Source organism: Amblyraja radiata, chromosome 29 (genome assembly GCF_010909765.2).
Source record: "Amblyraja radiata isolate CabotCenter1 chromosome 29, sAmbRad1.1.pri, whole genome shotgun sequence".
NCBI classification, from domain to species: domain Eukaryota; kingdom Metazoa; phylum Chordata; class Chondrichthyes; order Rajiformes; family Rajidae; genus Amblyraja; species Amblyraja radiata.
In genome coordinates this window covers 30,525,057-30,537,581 of record NC_045984.1, presented here as the reverse complement: position 1 = coordinate 30,537,581, position 12,525 = coordinate 30,525,057, and the positions used below count along the sequence as shown (strand labels likewise).

At 44.2% G+C, this 12,525-nt stretch overlaps 1 protein-coding gene across 4 annotated transcripts in view; it reads right to left on the bottom strand.

Annotated features, from left to right (window-relative positions):
* sppl2b (signal peptide peptidase like 2B) overlaps nucleotides 1-12,525 on the bottom strand; it is a 41,643-nt gene that overhangs the window by 6,845 nt on the left and 22,273 nt on the right. For all 4 annotated transcript variants that reach the window (XR_004416269.1, XR_004416270.1, XM_033047144.1 and 1 more), the window contains exons 7-13: nucleotides 12,279-12,375; nucleotides 12,036-12,146; nucleotides 9,896-9,977; nucleotides 5,476-5,550; nucleotides 4,574-4,636; nucleotides 3,355-3,454; nucleotides 2,434-2,511 (exon numbers count right to left, since the gene is read on the bottom strand). Coding sequence is in view for 2 of the 4 variants with exons in the window: in XM_033047144.1 (XP_032903035.1) it covers nucleotides 2,434-2,511; nucleotides 3,355-3,454; nucleotides 4,574-4,636; nucleotides 5,476-5,550; nucleotides 9,896-9,977; nucleotides 12,036-12,146; nucleotides 12,279-12,375 (606 nt within the window). In the remaining 2 variants the exon portion in view is untranslated. The remainder of the gene's footprint in view (nucleotides 1-2,433; nucleotides 2,512-3,354; nucleotides 3,455-4,573; nucleotides 4,637-5,475; nucleotides 5,551-9,895; nucleotides 9,978-12,035; nucleotides 12,147-12,278; nucleotides 12,376-12,525) is intronic.

Here is a 12,525-nt window from a genome sequence, read left to right as displayed (position 1 = left end):
ACTCTATGACCCTATGAATACACCAAATTCAAAAAGACAAAACATTTTCATTTCTCTACATTTGGTTAACAACCATCGTTAGCATTATTAAGTACCTTCTTGAAAGTAATTACTGGGTTTCGACTTGAATACCTGACCTCTATTCTTGGTTTGATAAGATACAAGGGAGTCTTCTCATTCTATTACAACAGTCTCCACCCAAAACACAAACCACTCTTTTCTTTTTCATCCTAATTGCTCTGTGTATTTCAGCATTTTCTACATTCCTGTTTTTTTTTTAACCTCTGCAGATTAGTATAATTGTTGAGGGCAAGCTACTCTTTAAAATATTTATTTTCCGTTTCTTATGTCTTTTTCAGCCAAGGTTTAAATATTTCTGTGCCAATACATACTTTGTCTCAATTCATTTAACCATCCAAACATGCTGGAGTAGTTTGAGATCGAGAAGCAGGTGATACTGAGGCTTTTGAAGAACATTAAGGTGGATGCGTCCCCAGGGGCTGATGAGATCTGTCCCAGGTTATTGAGGGAGGCAAGAGAGGAAATTGCAGGGGCCTTGACAAGGATCTTTGTTTCTTCTCTAGCCAAAGGCAAGTTCGCGGAGGACTAGAGAGTGGCCAACGCCAAAGATCCTATAGCAAGATAGACCACTCCTGCTAAATGCAATGGGCTGACGTGTAGTACGCAACGGAACGGAACTTGGGCCTTTTTTTCATCCATTTCCGTAACCGGACCCGACCCGACCCGACTCACAGTGTAATCAACGTTGCGGGGGAACAGTTTGTGTTAATAAATTATAATTCTGAAAATGAGGAGAAGATTTCTCCCAAATAAATTTTATTTTTACGAGGATGTTTCAGTAACCGGCTTCCGTCTCCGCACTAGTATCCTACGGGATCTTTGGTACGGAGACGGAAGCCGGTTACGGAAATGGGGCCGAAAATTACCCATGAATCTGCCCATGACCGTACTACATCTTTTTTGTTGAGTGGACTATCTTGCTCGCTATAGGATCTTTGGCCAACGCTGTTCCTTTATCTAAGAAAGGAGTGTGGAGAGAATCCAGGGAACCATAGGCCAGTGAACCTCAAGTCAGTGGTCGGGAAACTAGTGGTCGAGAAAGGGCTAATTACGGATTGTCAGCACTGTACACAGCAGGTCATGTCTCCATATTTGAGTTTTTGAGGTGGTGACATTGATGACAGTATGGTGGTGAATGTTGAACACGTGGATTTTAGTAAGGCTTTTGATAAGGTCCCTCATGGTAGGCTGATCTAGAAGATTAAGATGTACGGAATTCACAATGACTTGGTCATATGGATTCAGAACTGACTTATTCATAGAAACATAGAAAATAGGTGCAGGAGGAGGCCATTCGGCCCTTCGAGCCAGCACTGCCATTCATTGTGATCATGGCAGATCGTCCCCAATCAATAACCCGTGCCTGCCTTCTCCCCATATCCCTCGATTCCACTAGCCCCTAGAGCTCTATCTAACTCTCTCTTAAATCCATCCAGTGATTTGGCCACCACTGCCCTCTGTGGCAGGGAATTCCACAAATTCACAACTCTCTGGGTGAAAAAGTTTTTTTTCATCTCAGTCTCAAATGGCCTTCCTTTTATTCTAAGACTGTGGCCCCTGGTTCTGGACTCGCCCAACATTGGGAACACTTTTCCTGCATCCAGCTTGTCCAGTCCTTTTATAAGTTTCTATAAGATCCCCCTCATCCTTCTAAACTCCAGTGAATACAAGCCTAATCTTTTCAATCTTTCCTCATATGACAGTCCCACCATCCCAGGAATCAATCTCGTGAACCTACGCTGCACTGCCTCAATCACAAGGATGTCCTTCCTCAAATTAGGAGACCAAAACTGTGCACAATACTCCAGATGTGGTCTCACCAGAGCCCTATACAACTGCAGAAGAACCTCTTTACTCCTATACTGAAATCCTCTTGTTATACACGGTGAGTGATGGAATCTTATGTTGGGGAACGGGTTGCGTTGGGGGACCAGGCCTCCCGTGGGGGCTATGGGTGAGTGGTGGATTATTGTGTTGGGGAACGGGGCGCAACTGGGTCCCACTTGGTCTAGTTATATATAAATATACATGCATACACATATGTATGAAAATATACGCATATTGTCACTGGTTCTGGATTCTAGATCTTGCTGCCTAACTGCACCAGAAGGATTGCAGCAGTTTAGGGCAATTGCATATCGCCATTGTTCCTGGGCAAGTAGAAATTAGGAATAAAGGCTGGCCTGACAGGCAATGTCCAGTCCCCAAAATTGAATATAATAAAGGCGGCAAGGTGCAGCAACGGTGAACTATCTGGTGGCAATAATGAATCTCCTTGAGCTCTCTCTCCATTTTTGTTTAAAGTTTTACCAATTGTTTCATCGTCACATGAAGACAAATAATGGCACCTACCGACTGTGCACGCTACGAAGTAGATTCTTGAGGCCTGCACCTGAATATCAAACCGGTGGCAGTATGCCACCAGCATTCCTGTAAAGAAGACACAACAGATAGTGTCACTTGCAGTTTTGGACAAGGAAAGTGTCAACTTTAATTACAATAAAGAGCAAAAAGAATGTCAGTATAATGCACACCAGGCAAGTCTGACAGTTTTTGTAAAATTGCAACACACTCTCCGTGTGAGAACAAAGTCTCAGTGAATCACCGAGTGACTGTGCCAAAGTCAGACGCCACCAAAGTCAGACGCCACATGATACGTAGAGACACAAGAATCCGCACATGCTGGAATCATGAGCACAGGGCGGAACGATAGCGTAGCGGTAGAGTTGCTGCCTCACAGTGCCAGAGACCCGGGTTTGATCCTGACTATGGGTGCTGTCTGTACGGAGTTTGAACCTTCTCCCCGTGACCCACGTGGGTTTTCTCCAGGTGCTCCGGTTTCTTCACACACTCCAAAGACATACAGGTTTGTAGGTTAATTGGCTTTGGTAAAAATTCTAAATTGTCCCTAGCGCGTAGGATAGGGTTAGTGTATGGGGGTTGCTGGTCGGCACGAACTCGGTGGGCTGAAGGGCCCGTTTCCGCGCTGTATCTCTAAACTAAACTAAGTGTCGGAGGAACCCAGCGGGTCTGGCAGGGAATGGACAGGCGGTGTCCCGGGTCGAAGGGGCAGGCGGTATCCCAGGGTCAAAACATCGTCTGTCCATTTTCTCCACAGATGCTACCTGACCCGCTAAATTCCACCAATATTTTGTTCCTTGCTCAGCGCTTGAGATCCGACAATCATTTAATCCGAAAAAAACCCTAAACAAACAGTTCTTTGTTTTAAAATCAAACAAATAAGATTCCAGAGTTCAGAAGAAAATTATTTACCTGGTATTAAGACATCACCAAAGCCAAGGAGGGAGAAGGGTCTGTCACACAGTGCCAGAGGCGAGGAATTCAACCGAGGCACCTTCAATACCATTGGGAGCTGAGATTAAACAACAATCTCATCAACAATACAAATCATTGCATTCTACTAGAGAAGGACATTGTTTGCCACTTACTCAGTCTAAAACATTTAATCCTTGTCTGTAACTACCCTAATCAATGCAATTTCCTCCAGCATTGAAAACAAGCAACAAATCATTTGTGCAAATTTGTACCCAATATGGAGGAACAGATAAGGATGAACTGCGGATGATACGAAAATAGGTGGAGGGGGGCAGATCATGTAGAGAAAGCAGGGACTCTGCAGAAGGACTTGGACAGGTTGGAAGAGTGGACAGAGAAGTGGCAGATGGAATATAGTTTAGCAAAGTGTGGAGTCATGCATTTTGATAGTAGGAATAAAGGCGTAGGCTAATTTCTAAATGGGGAGAGAATCCAGAAATCGGAGGTGCAAAGGGTCTTGGTGCAGGATTCCCAAAAAGTTAATCTGCAAGTCGAATCGGTAGTAAAGAAAGCAAACTCAATGCTAGCATTAATTTCAAGAGGGCTTGTATATAAAAACAGGGATGTAATGCCGAGGCTCTATAAGGTAACGCCGCATTTGGAATATTGTGAGCAGTTTTGGGCACCATATCTGAGGAAGGATGTGCTGGCTCAGGAGAGGGTCCAAAGAAGGTTTACAAGCATGATCCCAGGAATGAGTAGGTTAACCTATGATGAGCGTTTGTCAGCACTGGTACTCGCTGGAGTTTAAAAGAATGAGGGGGAACTCATTGAAACACACAGAATAGTGAAAGGCTTGGATAGAGTGGATGTGGGAGAGTCGAGGACTAGAGGTCACAGCCTCAGAATTAAAGGACATTCTTTTAAGAAGGAGATGGAAACACCATACAGAGTACAGAACAGGGAATATTTGAAGGTAGACAAAAATGCGGGAGAAACTCAGCAGGTGAGGCAGCATCTATGGAGCGAAGGAATAGGTGACCTTTCAGGTCGAGACCCTTCTTCAGTCTCTACCCGAAACGTCACCTATTCCTTCACTCCATAGATGCTGCCTCACCCGCTGACTTTCTCCAGCATTTTGGTGTCTACCTTCTATTTTTCCAGCATCTGCAGTTCTTTCTTAAACAGGGAATATTTGGTCTCTTTTCCACAGTACCTTCTCATGAGTGGAGAAATCAGAAGGTCCAGCAGCCACTTCCACCATGATGCTCTCCCCACTCTGAAACACAGACACTTGCTCTTTAGAAAGACATCCTGACCTCAAAACTTAAACAACTCTTCAAAATGTTTGGAAACGGATCAGAACAAATATTTTGGATGCAGCAGATTTGCCACCCTGTTCCCATAAACTGGGTACAATGGCCCGGAGATTATATTACCCGACTAGTCTCCGAGAGGTGTGAATATACAGGTGAGGAATTTAAGTTCTTGCAAGTATATCGTTGACCAAGAAACTAAAAGATGGTTGTACAAGATCAAATCAAACAAAATGCTCAGCTTGGCGGGTATGGCAGCATCTATGGAGCGAAGGAAATAGGCAACTGTTCGTGAAACGTTGCCTATTTCCTTCACTCCATAGATGCTGCCGCACCCGCTGAGTTACTCCAGCATTTTTCTCTACCTTCGATTTTCCAGCATCTGCAGTTCCTTCTGAAACAAAATGCTCAGCTTGCCAGGCATCATCTGTTGGGAGGCAGAGTTAGTGTTTCCTGCTGGTTGCCTTTCATCAGAAATTCCCCTGCCAGAGGGCTGCGGAGGCTAAGTCAGTGGATATTTTTAAGGCAGAGGTAGGCAAATTCTTGATGAGAACGGGTGTCAAGGGTTATGGGGAGAAGGCAGGAAAATGGGATTAGGAGGCGGAGATAGATCGGCCATGATTGAATGCCAGAGCAGTCTTGATGGGCCGAATGGCCTAATTCTATAACTTGTGAATACAGTGACATTTAATATTGCCGAGCCATGGGCCTGCGCAGAACTACTGAGCTCTCTGAAGCAAACTAAAGTAAAATAAACAGTGTCACACTAATTATGGATTACACAGAAAAGCTTTCAACTTACCCGAGTGAGAAACGGAGTTATGAAAACAAAGAAAATATCGTACACAAAGAGAACCACCAGCAGTAATGTGCAAGCCTGGAATAAATAAACAGTGCCATTAGAATCTATGAACAGATAATACAGGAACTAATAATAAACAATAGACACTGAGTCCAATATAAACACATTCCACAGGCATTAAACGATAGGTCAATTACATTCTATTTAGATAGAATTTAAAGCACATCTTAATAGACTTGACAGGCTTGATGGAATAAACATGATGGGCTGATTGACATTCTTAAACTGGAAGATTCAATCAGTCTTTAGCAATTATGTTCCATTGAGGGCGGCACTGTGTCGCAGCGGCAACGCCGAAGACACGGGTTCGATCCTGACTACGGGTGCTGACATACGGAGTTTGTACGTTCTCCCCGTGACCTGCGTGGGTTTTCACCAAGATCTTTGGTTTATTCCCACACTCCAAAGACGTACAGGTTTGTAGGTTAATTGGCTTGGTGTTAATGTAAAAATGGTCCCTAGTGTAGGTAGGGTAGTGTCAATGTGCGGGGGCCAATGTGCGGGACGGACTCGGTGGGCCGAAGGGCCGGTTACCGCGTTGTTTCTCCAAACTAAACCAAATATGGTTCAGTAGAATACAATGGTATTCTGTTGGTTCACATGCTTGATCAATGGTGTTTTATCATTAATGTCTTATTATTATTAATGTTTAGTGTTTTCTGAGTCATTCGTAACTGTCACTGTATGTCATGTTGTTACTTGTGGGCGGAGCACCAAGGCAAATTCCTTGTATGTGAATACTTGGCCAATAAACTTACTTACTTACATTTCATATTTGTCCAACTATTAATATGTATCAAGAGGCCGTCAGCAAATTCAAAGCAATGTGAGTTCACCAGGTGAAACAAGTGATTGAGCTTGACATAAGATTGATTTAAAAAATAAGTTTCCCCTTTGTATATTGATTATTTTTAACGTTTTGAACTCCAGATTTCCCAACAAGGAACCACTTTCAGATCACCAACGCTCTGCTCTGGCCAGTACAATGCTGGTCAGATTGTCAGTTGCGCCGTGTAATCTCGGATGGCAAGTGTCGCCAGGTACAGTCAAGCCTCTCCTCCGCTAGAGTCCTGTACCACCGAGCAGGAGTCAAGATAAGGAACTCTGGCTGGTTTATGCTAGTCCAGGGACACTTAAACAAATAGAACATAGATACAAAATGCTGGAGTAACTCAGAGTAACTGGAGAGCAGGAATGGGTGACAAAGAAGGATCTCAACCTGAAACGTCACCCATTCTTTCTCTCCAGAGATGCTGCCTGTCCCACTGAGTTACTCCAATAATTTGTATCCATCTTCGGTTTAAACCAGCATCTGCAGTTCCTTCCTACATAGAACAGTAAAGCACAGGAACAGGCCCTTAGAACCACAAAGTCTGTGCTGACAACAATGCCTAATTAAACTAATCCTTTATCCTGTATCTTTACACTGTGGACGGCTTGATTGCAATCATGTATTTTAGAGTGATACAGTGTGGAAACAGGCCATTCGGGCCAACTCACCCACACCAGCCAACAATGTCCAAGGTGGGTGTGTGGAACTAGCTGCCAGAGGAAGTAGTTCGTTAAGGCTGGGACTATCCCAACGTTTAAGAGACAGTTAGTTTTAAGAAGGAACTGCAGATGCTGGAAAATCGAAGGTAGATAAAAGTGCTGGAGAAACTCAGCGGGTGCAGCAGCATCTATGGAGCGAAGGAAATGGGCAACGTTGCCTATTTCCTTTGCTCCGTAGATGCTGCTGCACCCGCTGAGTTTCTCCAGCAATTTTGTCTACCTTTAAGAAACAGTTAGATAGGTACATGGATAGGACAGGTTTGGAGGGATATGGACCAAACGCTGGCAGGTGGGACTAGTGAAGCTGGGACATGATGGCCGGTGAGGGCAAGTTGGGCCGAAGGGCCTGTTTCCACACTGTATCACTCTATGACTCTACAAGTGCAAACTGTAGAGCAGCAAGAGCAAGCCAGCCTGGTGCCCAGCATAACAAGCAGGTAACAGATTTGCTCTGTATCATCATCTCTGGACCAACCTGCCCAACCAACGAAAATGACTGGAGAGGCATTACGTCAAAAACATAGATCAAAGCTACGGTTATGACTTTACAATGGCTGACCTCCACCCAGTGTAGTCCCAAGGGTGATACATGATCTGCCACCATTGCCAGTAGAAGGCCAATAACAATAATCACTATAACAGGCTTCCCCTAAAACGCTTGGTTTTATCACCAGCATGTAGTCATTGTCTAACCCTTTTGTATGCATGACAACAGTCCAGTACTCTAAACGGATATACATATCCTTGTACGAAAAAAAAAGGCATACCATACAAACTAGGCATCCCTGAAAGATGGAAGTTTAGTTTAGAGATACAGCCTGGAAATAGGCCCTTCGGCCCATCGAGTCCATGCCCACCAAAGATCACCTGAACACCAGTTCTATCCTACACTCTAGGAACAATCTACAGAAACCAATTAACCAACAAAACTAGACGCAAAATGCTGGAGTAACTCAGCGGGACAGTCAGCATCTCTGGATAGAAGGAATGGGTGATGTTTCGGGTCGAGGCCCTTCTTCAGACTGCTTCGGGTCTTGACCCGAAACGTCACCCATTCTTTCTATCCAGAGATGCTGCCTGTCCCGCTGAGTTACTCCAGCATTTTGTGTCTATCTTCAGTAAACTAGCATCTGCAGTTCCTTCCTACACATTAAACCTACAAATCTGTACGTCTTTGGAATGTGGGACGTCAGAGCACTTGGGGAAATCTCATGTGCTCACAGGGAGAACGTACAAACTCCGTAAGGGCAGCACCCACAGTCTGGATGGAACCCAGGTCTGTGGCACTGTAGGCAACAACTCTAGCGCTGCGACACCATCCCACCCCAAAGTGTAAACGTCGTGCTTGTCAGGGCTGCGTGAGCCTAGAATCTGTAGTTGGCGCCACCTAGTAGTTTAAAGAGAAATTTCTGTAAACAGGTTGCTAATTAAACTCTCAATATCAGAGATCTGAGAAACTGACTACAGTTTAAATGTGCAAGTTGGAGAAAGATTTCTGAATTGTTTTGTTAATTGTCATAGAGTGATACAGCCTGTAAACAGGCCCTTCGGCCCAACTTGCCCACACGGGCCAGCATGTCCCAACTAGTCCCACCTGCCCGCGTTTGGTCCATATCGCTCCAAATCTATCCTATCCATGTACTTGTCTAACTGTTTCGTTAACATTGGGATAGTCCCAGCCTCCACAACCTTCTAGGGCAGCTTGTTCCATACGCCCACCACCCTTTGTGTGGAAAAGGTTACACTCGGATTCCTATTAAATCTTTTCCCTTTCACCTTAAACCTGTGTCGTCTAGCCCTCGATTCACCTACTCTGGGCGGCGACTGTGGAGGGCTCGGGGAGGCCCCGACCACGGGTGAACATTAGAGGAAGAGGACTGACTTTGGTGCCTTCCCTCACAGTGGGAAACTTTGATTCTGCTGTGTGGGGATGTTTTATGTTGAATTCTATCAACTCTATGTTGTGTTATTTATTTTTACTGTATGGCTGTATGGTGATTGCATTTCACTGTGCCAACTGGCACATGTGACAAATAAATGTATCTTGTATAATCTAACCAATCTATTTCTCTCAAGATTTTATGTACCTCCATAAGATCAAGTAAGGGAAGAGAATAGCTGCTCTCACTCTTACCTTTATCACAACCAATACATTTGCTGCAGTACTGATTATCAAGTCTACCACTAACCCAGGGGCATCCAACTCATGGCAAAGAATGACAGACCACCTCTCACTCTCTCTTGCTTCTCCTCGTGTTAAATGGAAAAAGTTAAGTTTCCCTGCACGTTGGAACTGTTCCAAGCGGAGATCAGCCTTGGTCACTTAAAACAAGATGTGGTCCTCGTACACAAATAAATTAGGTTCATCACTTGAACCTGCCGTGACTTGGAGTACAACGCATTACCAGCTTCGTTCACTCCTTCCATCCGGGGAGGTCGAAGCAGCTAACCACCTCAGTACTGAAACAGTTCTTAGTTCACAATCGACAACTTTAATAGTAGCATGGAAGTTGCAGTTGGTGGGAGAGGGGGTATAAAATCAATTGGGAAAAGGGTCTGTTGATGGGACACATGCAATAGATAATGGCCAAAGGTTTTTGCAAGGTAAAATATACAAGGATTTTTTTTTTCCCACAACAGGAATCAACAAGTTCAACCAAGAATCAGTGCAATTTTGGGATGTTCTGTAAACATTGCTGCAAAGTCCAGTCAATGAATAATGTACATATCCGACAGAGGGAGTAATGGGGATAGTAGACTAACATTACATCACAATTGGTTAATATTCATGGAACACAGATCACAGTACCTTGAATGTTGGCAGTCTGATTGTTTTCAACATGTAAAGGCAAAATGCAATTCCTAGAGTGTCTTGTAAAATCCATGCCCACCTGCAAAATAAAGTCTGTTCAGTGCCTCAAAACTCAAGGGCTGGAGAGTGCAGGACCTGTAGGGCCTGTACCACTTACGTGATTTTCTCGGCGACTTGCCGGCACCCCGCGGGGTGACTCCTGTATGGTCGTGAGTGGTCGCCCTAAAGAGTCGTACTTTTCTCTGGTCGCCGCTGGATTTTCAACAGGTTGAACATTTTCAGCCACCTGCTGCGACTATGACGGGTGCCGGCAGTCGCCGAAAACTTCACGTAAGTGGGACAGGCCCTTGATTTACTGCATATATTAACAACGTAACTAATGATATTATTCAGTACAATAACGCTGTACACTGAGTAACCAACGATATTATTCAGTGCAGTAATGTTGTACATCAGCTCAGACTAACCTTGGTCACTGAAGCATCGAAGACATGCATTTAAGAATATATCATGAAATGTCTTCAATTAATTTTGAAGGTAGTAAGTTACTCTTTGAACAAAGTAAAACCAGGAAGTATAAACTAACTCATATTCCGTCTGGGGACCTTGCGTCCGGATGGCATTAACATTGAATTCTCCCAATTTTGCTAGTCCTTGCTGTCTCCTCCTCTTCCTCAACCCTCTAGCTGTCTCCTCCCACCCTCCCATCCGCCCGCCCTCGGGCTCCTCCTCCTCCTCCCCTTTTCCTTCCTTCTCCCCCCCACCCCCCATCAGTCTGAAGAAGGGTTTCGGCCCGAAACGTCACCTATTTCCTTCGCTCCATAGATGCTGCTGCACCCGCTGAGTTTCTCCAGCAATTTTGTGTACCTAGTATAAACTAACACTCTGTGAGTCTCAACCTGAAACATCACCCATTCCTTCTCTCCAGAGATGCTGCCAGTTCCACTGAGTTACTCCAGCTCTTTGGGTCTATCTTCTAGCATCTGCAGTTTCTTCTTAAACAATAGATGCGTGTTAGTAATAGACAATAGGTGCAGGAGTAGGCCATTTGGACCTTCGAGCCTGCACCGCCATTCACTGTGCTCATGGCTGATCATGCACAATCAGTACCCCGTTCCTGCCTTCTCCCCATATCCCCTGACTCCGCTATCTTTAAGAGCTCTATCTAACTCTCTCCAGAGAATTGGCCTCCACTGCTTTCTATGGCAAAGAATTCCACAGATTTACAACCCCGTGAATCAGAGAATTCCACAGATTCACAAAAAAAGTGTTTCCTCATCTCCGTTCTAAATGGCTTACCCCTTATTCTTAAACTGTGGCCCCTGGTTCTGGACTCCCCCATCATCGGGAACATGTTTCCTGCCCTCCAAACCCTTAATAATCTTATACGTTTCAATAAGATACCCTCTCATCCTTCTAAATTCCAGAATATACAAGCCCAGCCGCTCCATTCTAGCAACATATGACAGTCCCGCCATCCCGGGAATTAACCTCGTGAACCGACGCTGCACTCCCTCAATAGCAAGAATGTCCTTCCTCAAATAGAGACAGAAAAGATTGCAGGTGCTGGAATGTAGAGCAAAAAAATTGCTGGGAGGAACTCAGCAGCTCTGGCTACATCAGTTGGGTTATCAATGAGTTGGTTTATCAATTGTTTCAATCTATCAACTGGTTTAGGAATTATCAATGTTTTAGGTGAAGATCTTGCATGAGTGTGGGGAGGGGAGATACCTGGTAGTAAGAGGAGAGGCAGGATGAGACAGGGACATGTGGACTGGGTGATAGGTGGACTGAGGAAGGGTGAGGGTTGATGGGCAGACAAAATCATAATTCATAGAACTTTAATGTCAGGGGCTACAGAGCACCAAAGAGAAAAATATATATATATATTCCTTGAACATGCAGGAAATATTATGAGAACTCTGTAAACAGGCAAGTTCAGAGCTTAAGCAGCGAATTAAAATAACAATGGGCTGTTCAAGATCACTGCAAACAGAAACGGTTTTTGGCAAAGTCACTTAATCTGCGAATAATTTTTCAAGTGTGGAGCAGTGAATACAATCCGCTCGATGAGAGAGAGTTCCGATAAATTGCAAGATAAAGAACAAGGTTTAAATTTATTTTTTTTTAAACGTACTTATCCTCATTTCTGAACACAGCCCACACACAACTCACAGAGGCACAGAACATGCCCAGGAGCAACATCCGCACTTGGGGTCGTTTGTGAGTACACGGCAGCTCTGGAATCCTGAATGGAAGCAGAGAGAAATAAATGCCAGAGTAACATCGGGAGGACAAGGGTGAATACTAAAAAGCAGCATTGTTTCAACACGAGCTTCACCGATTTCAAAAAGGATCACATTTTAAAATTATATTATACCTGCATTCACAGAAAGGAATTTTCTGAACAAATGGGGCCAGGCAGCTGTAAAGTCCAATGGAAGAAGCAAGGCAGAAAATTCCTATAATTGCGTACACTGGTTTAGAGAAAGGGAAAACATTTAATGTGAGAAATGCTGCACAGAAATATCAAAGCAGTTTCTACAATTTTGCTCCCTGCCGCACTTAAAAAAATGATGGCATCTAATTACAACCTGAATATTTCCTCTGTATTTTATTTATTGCTC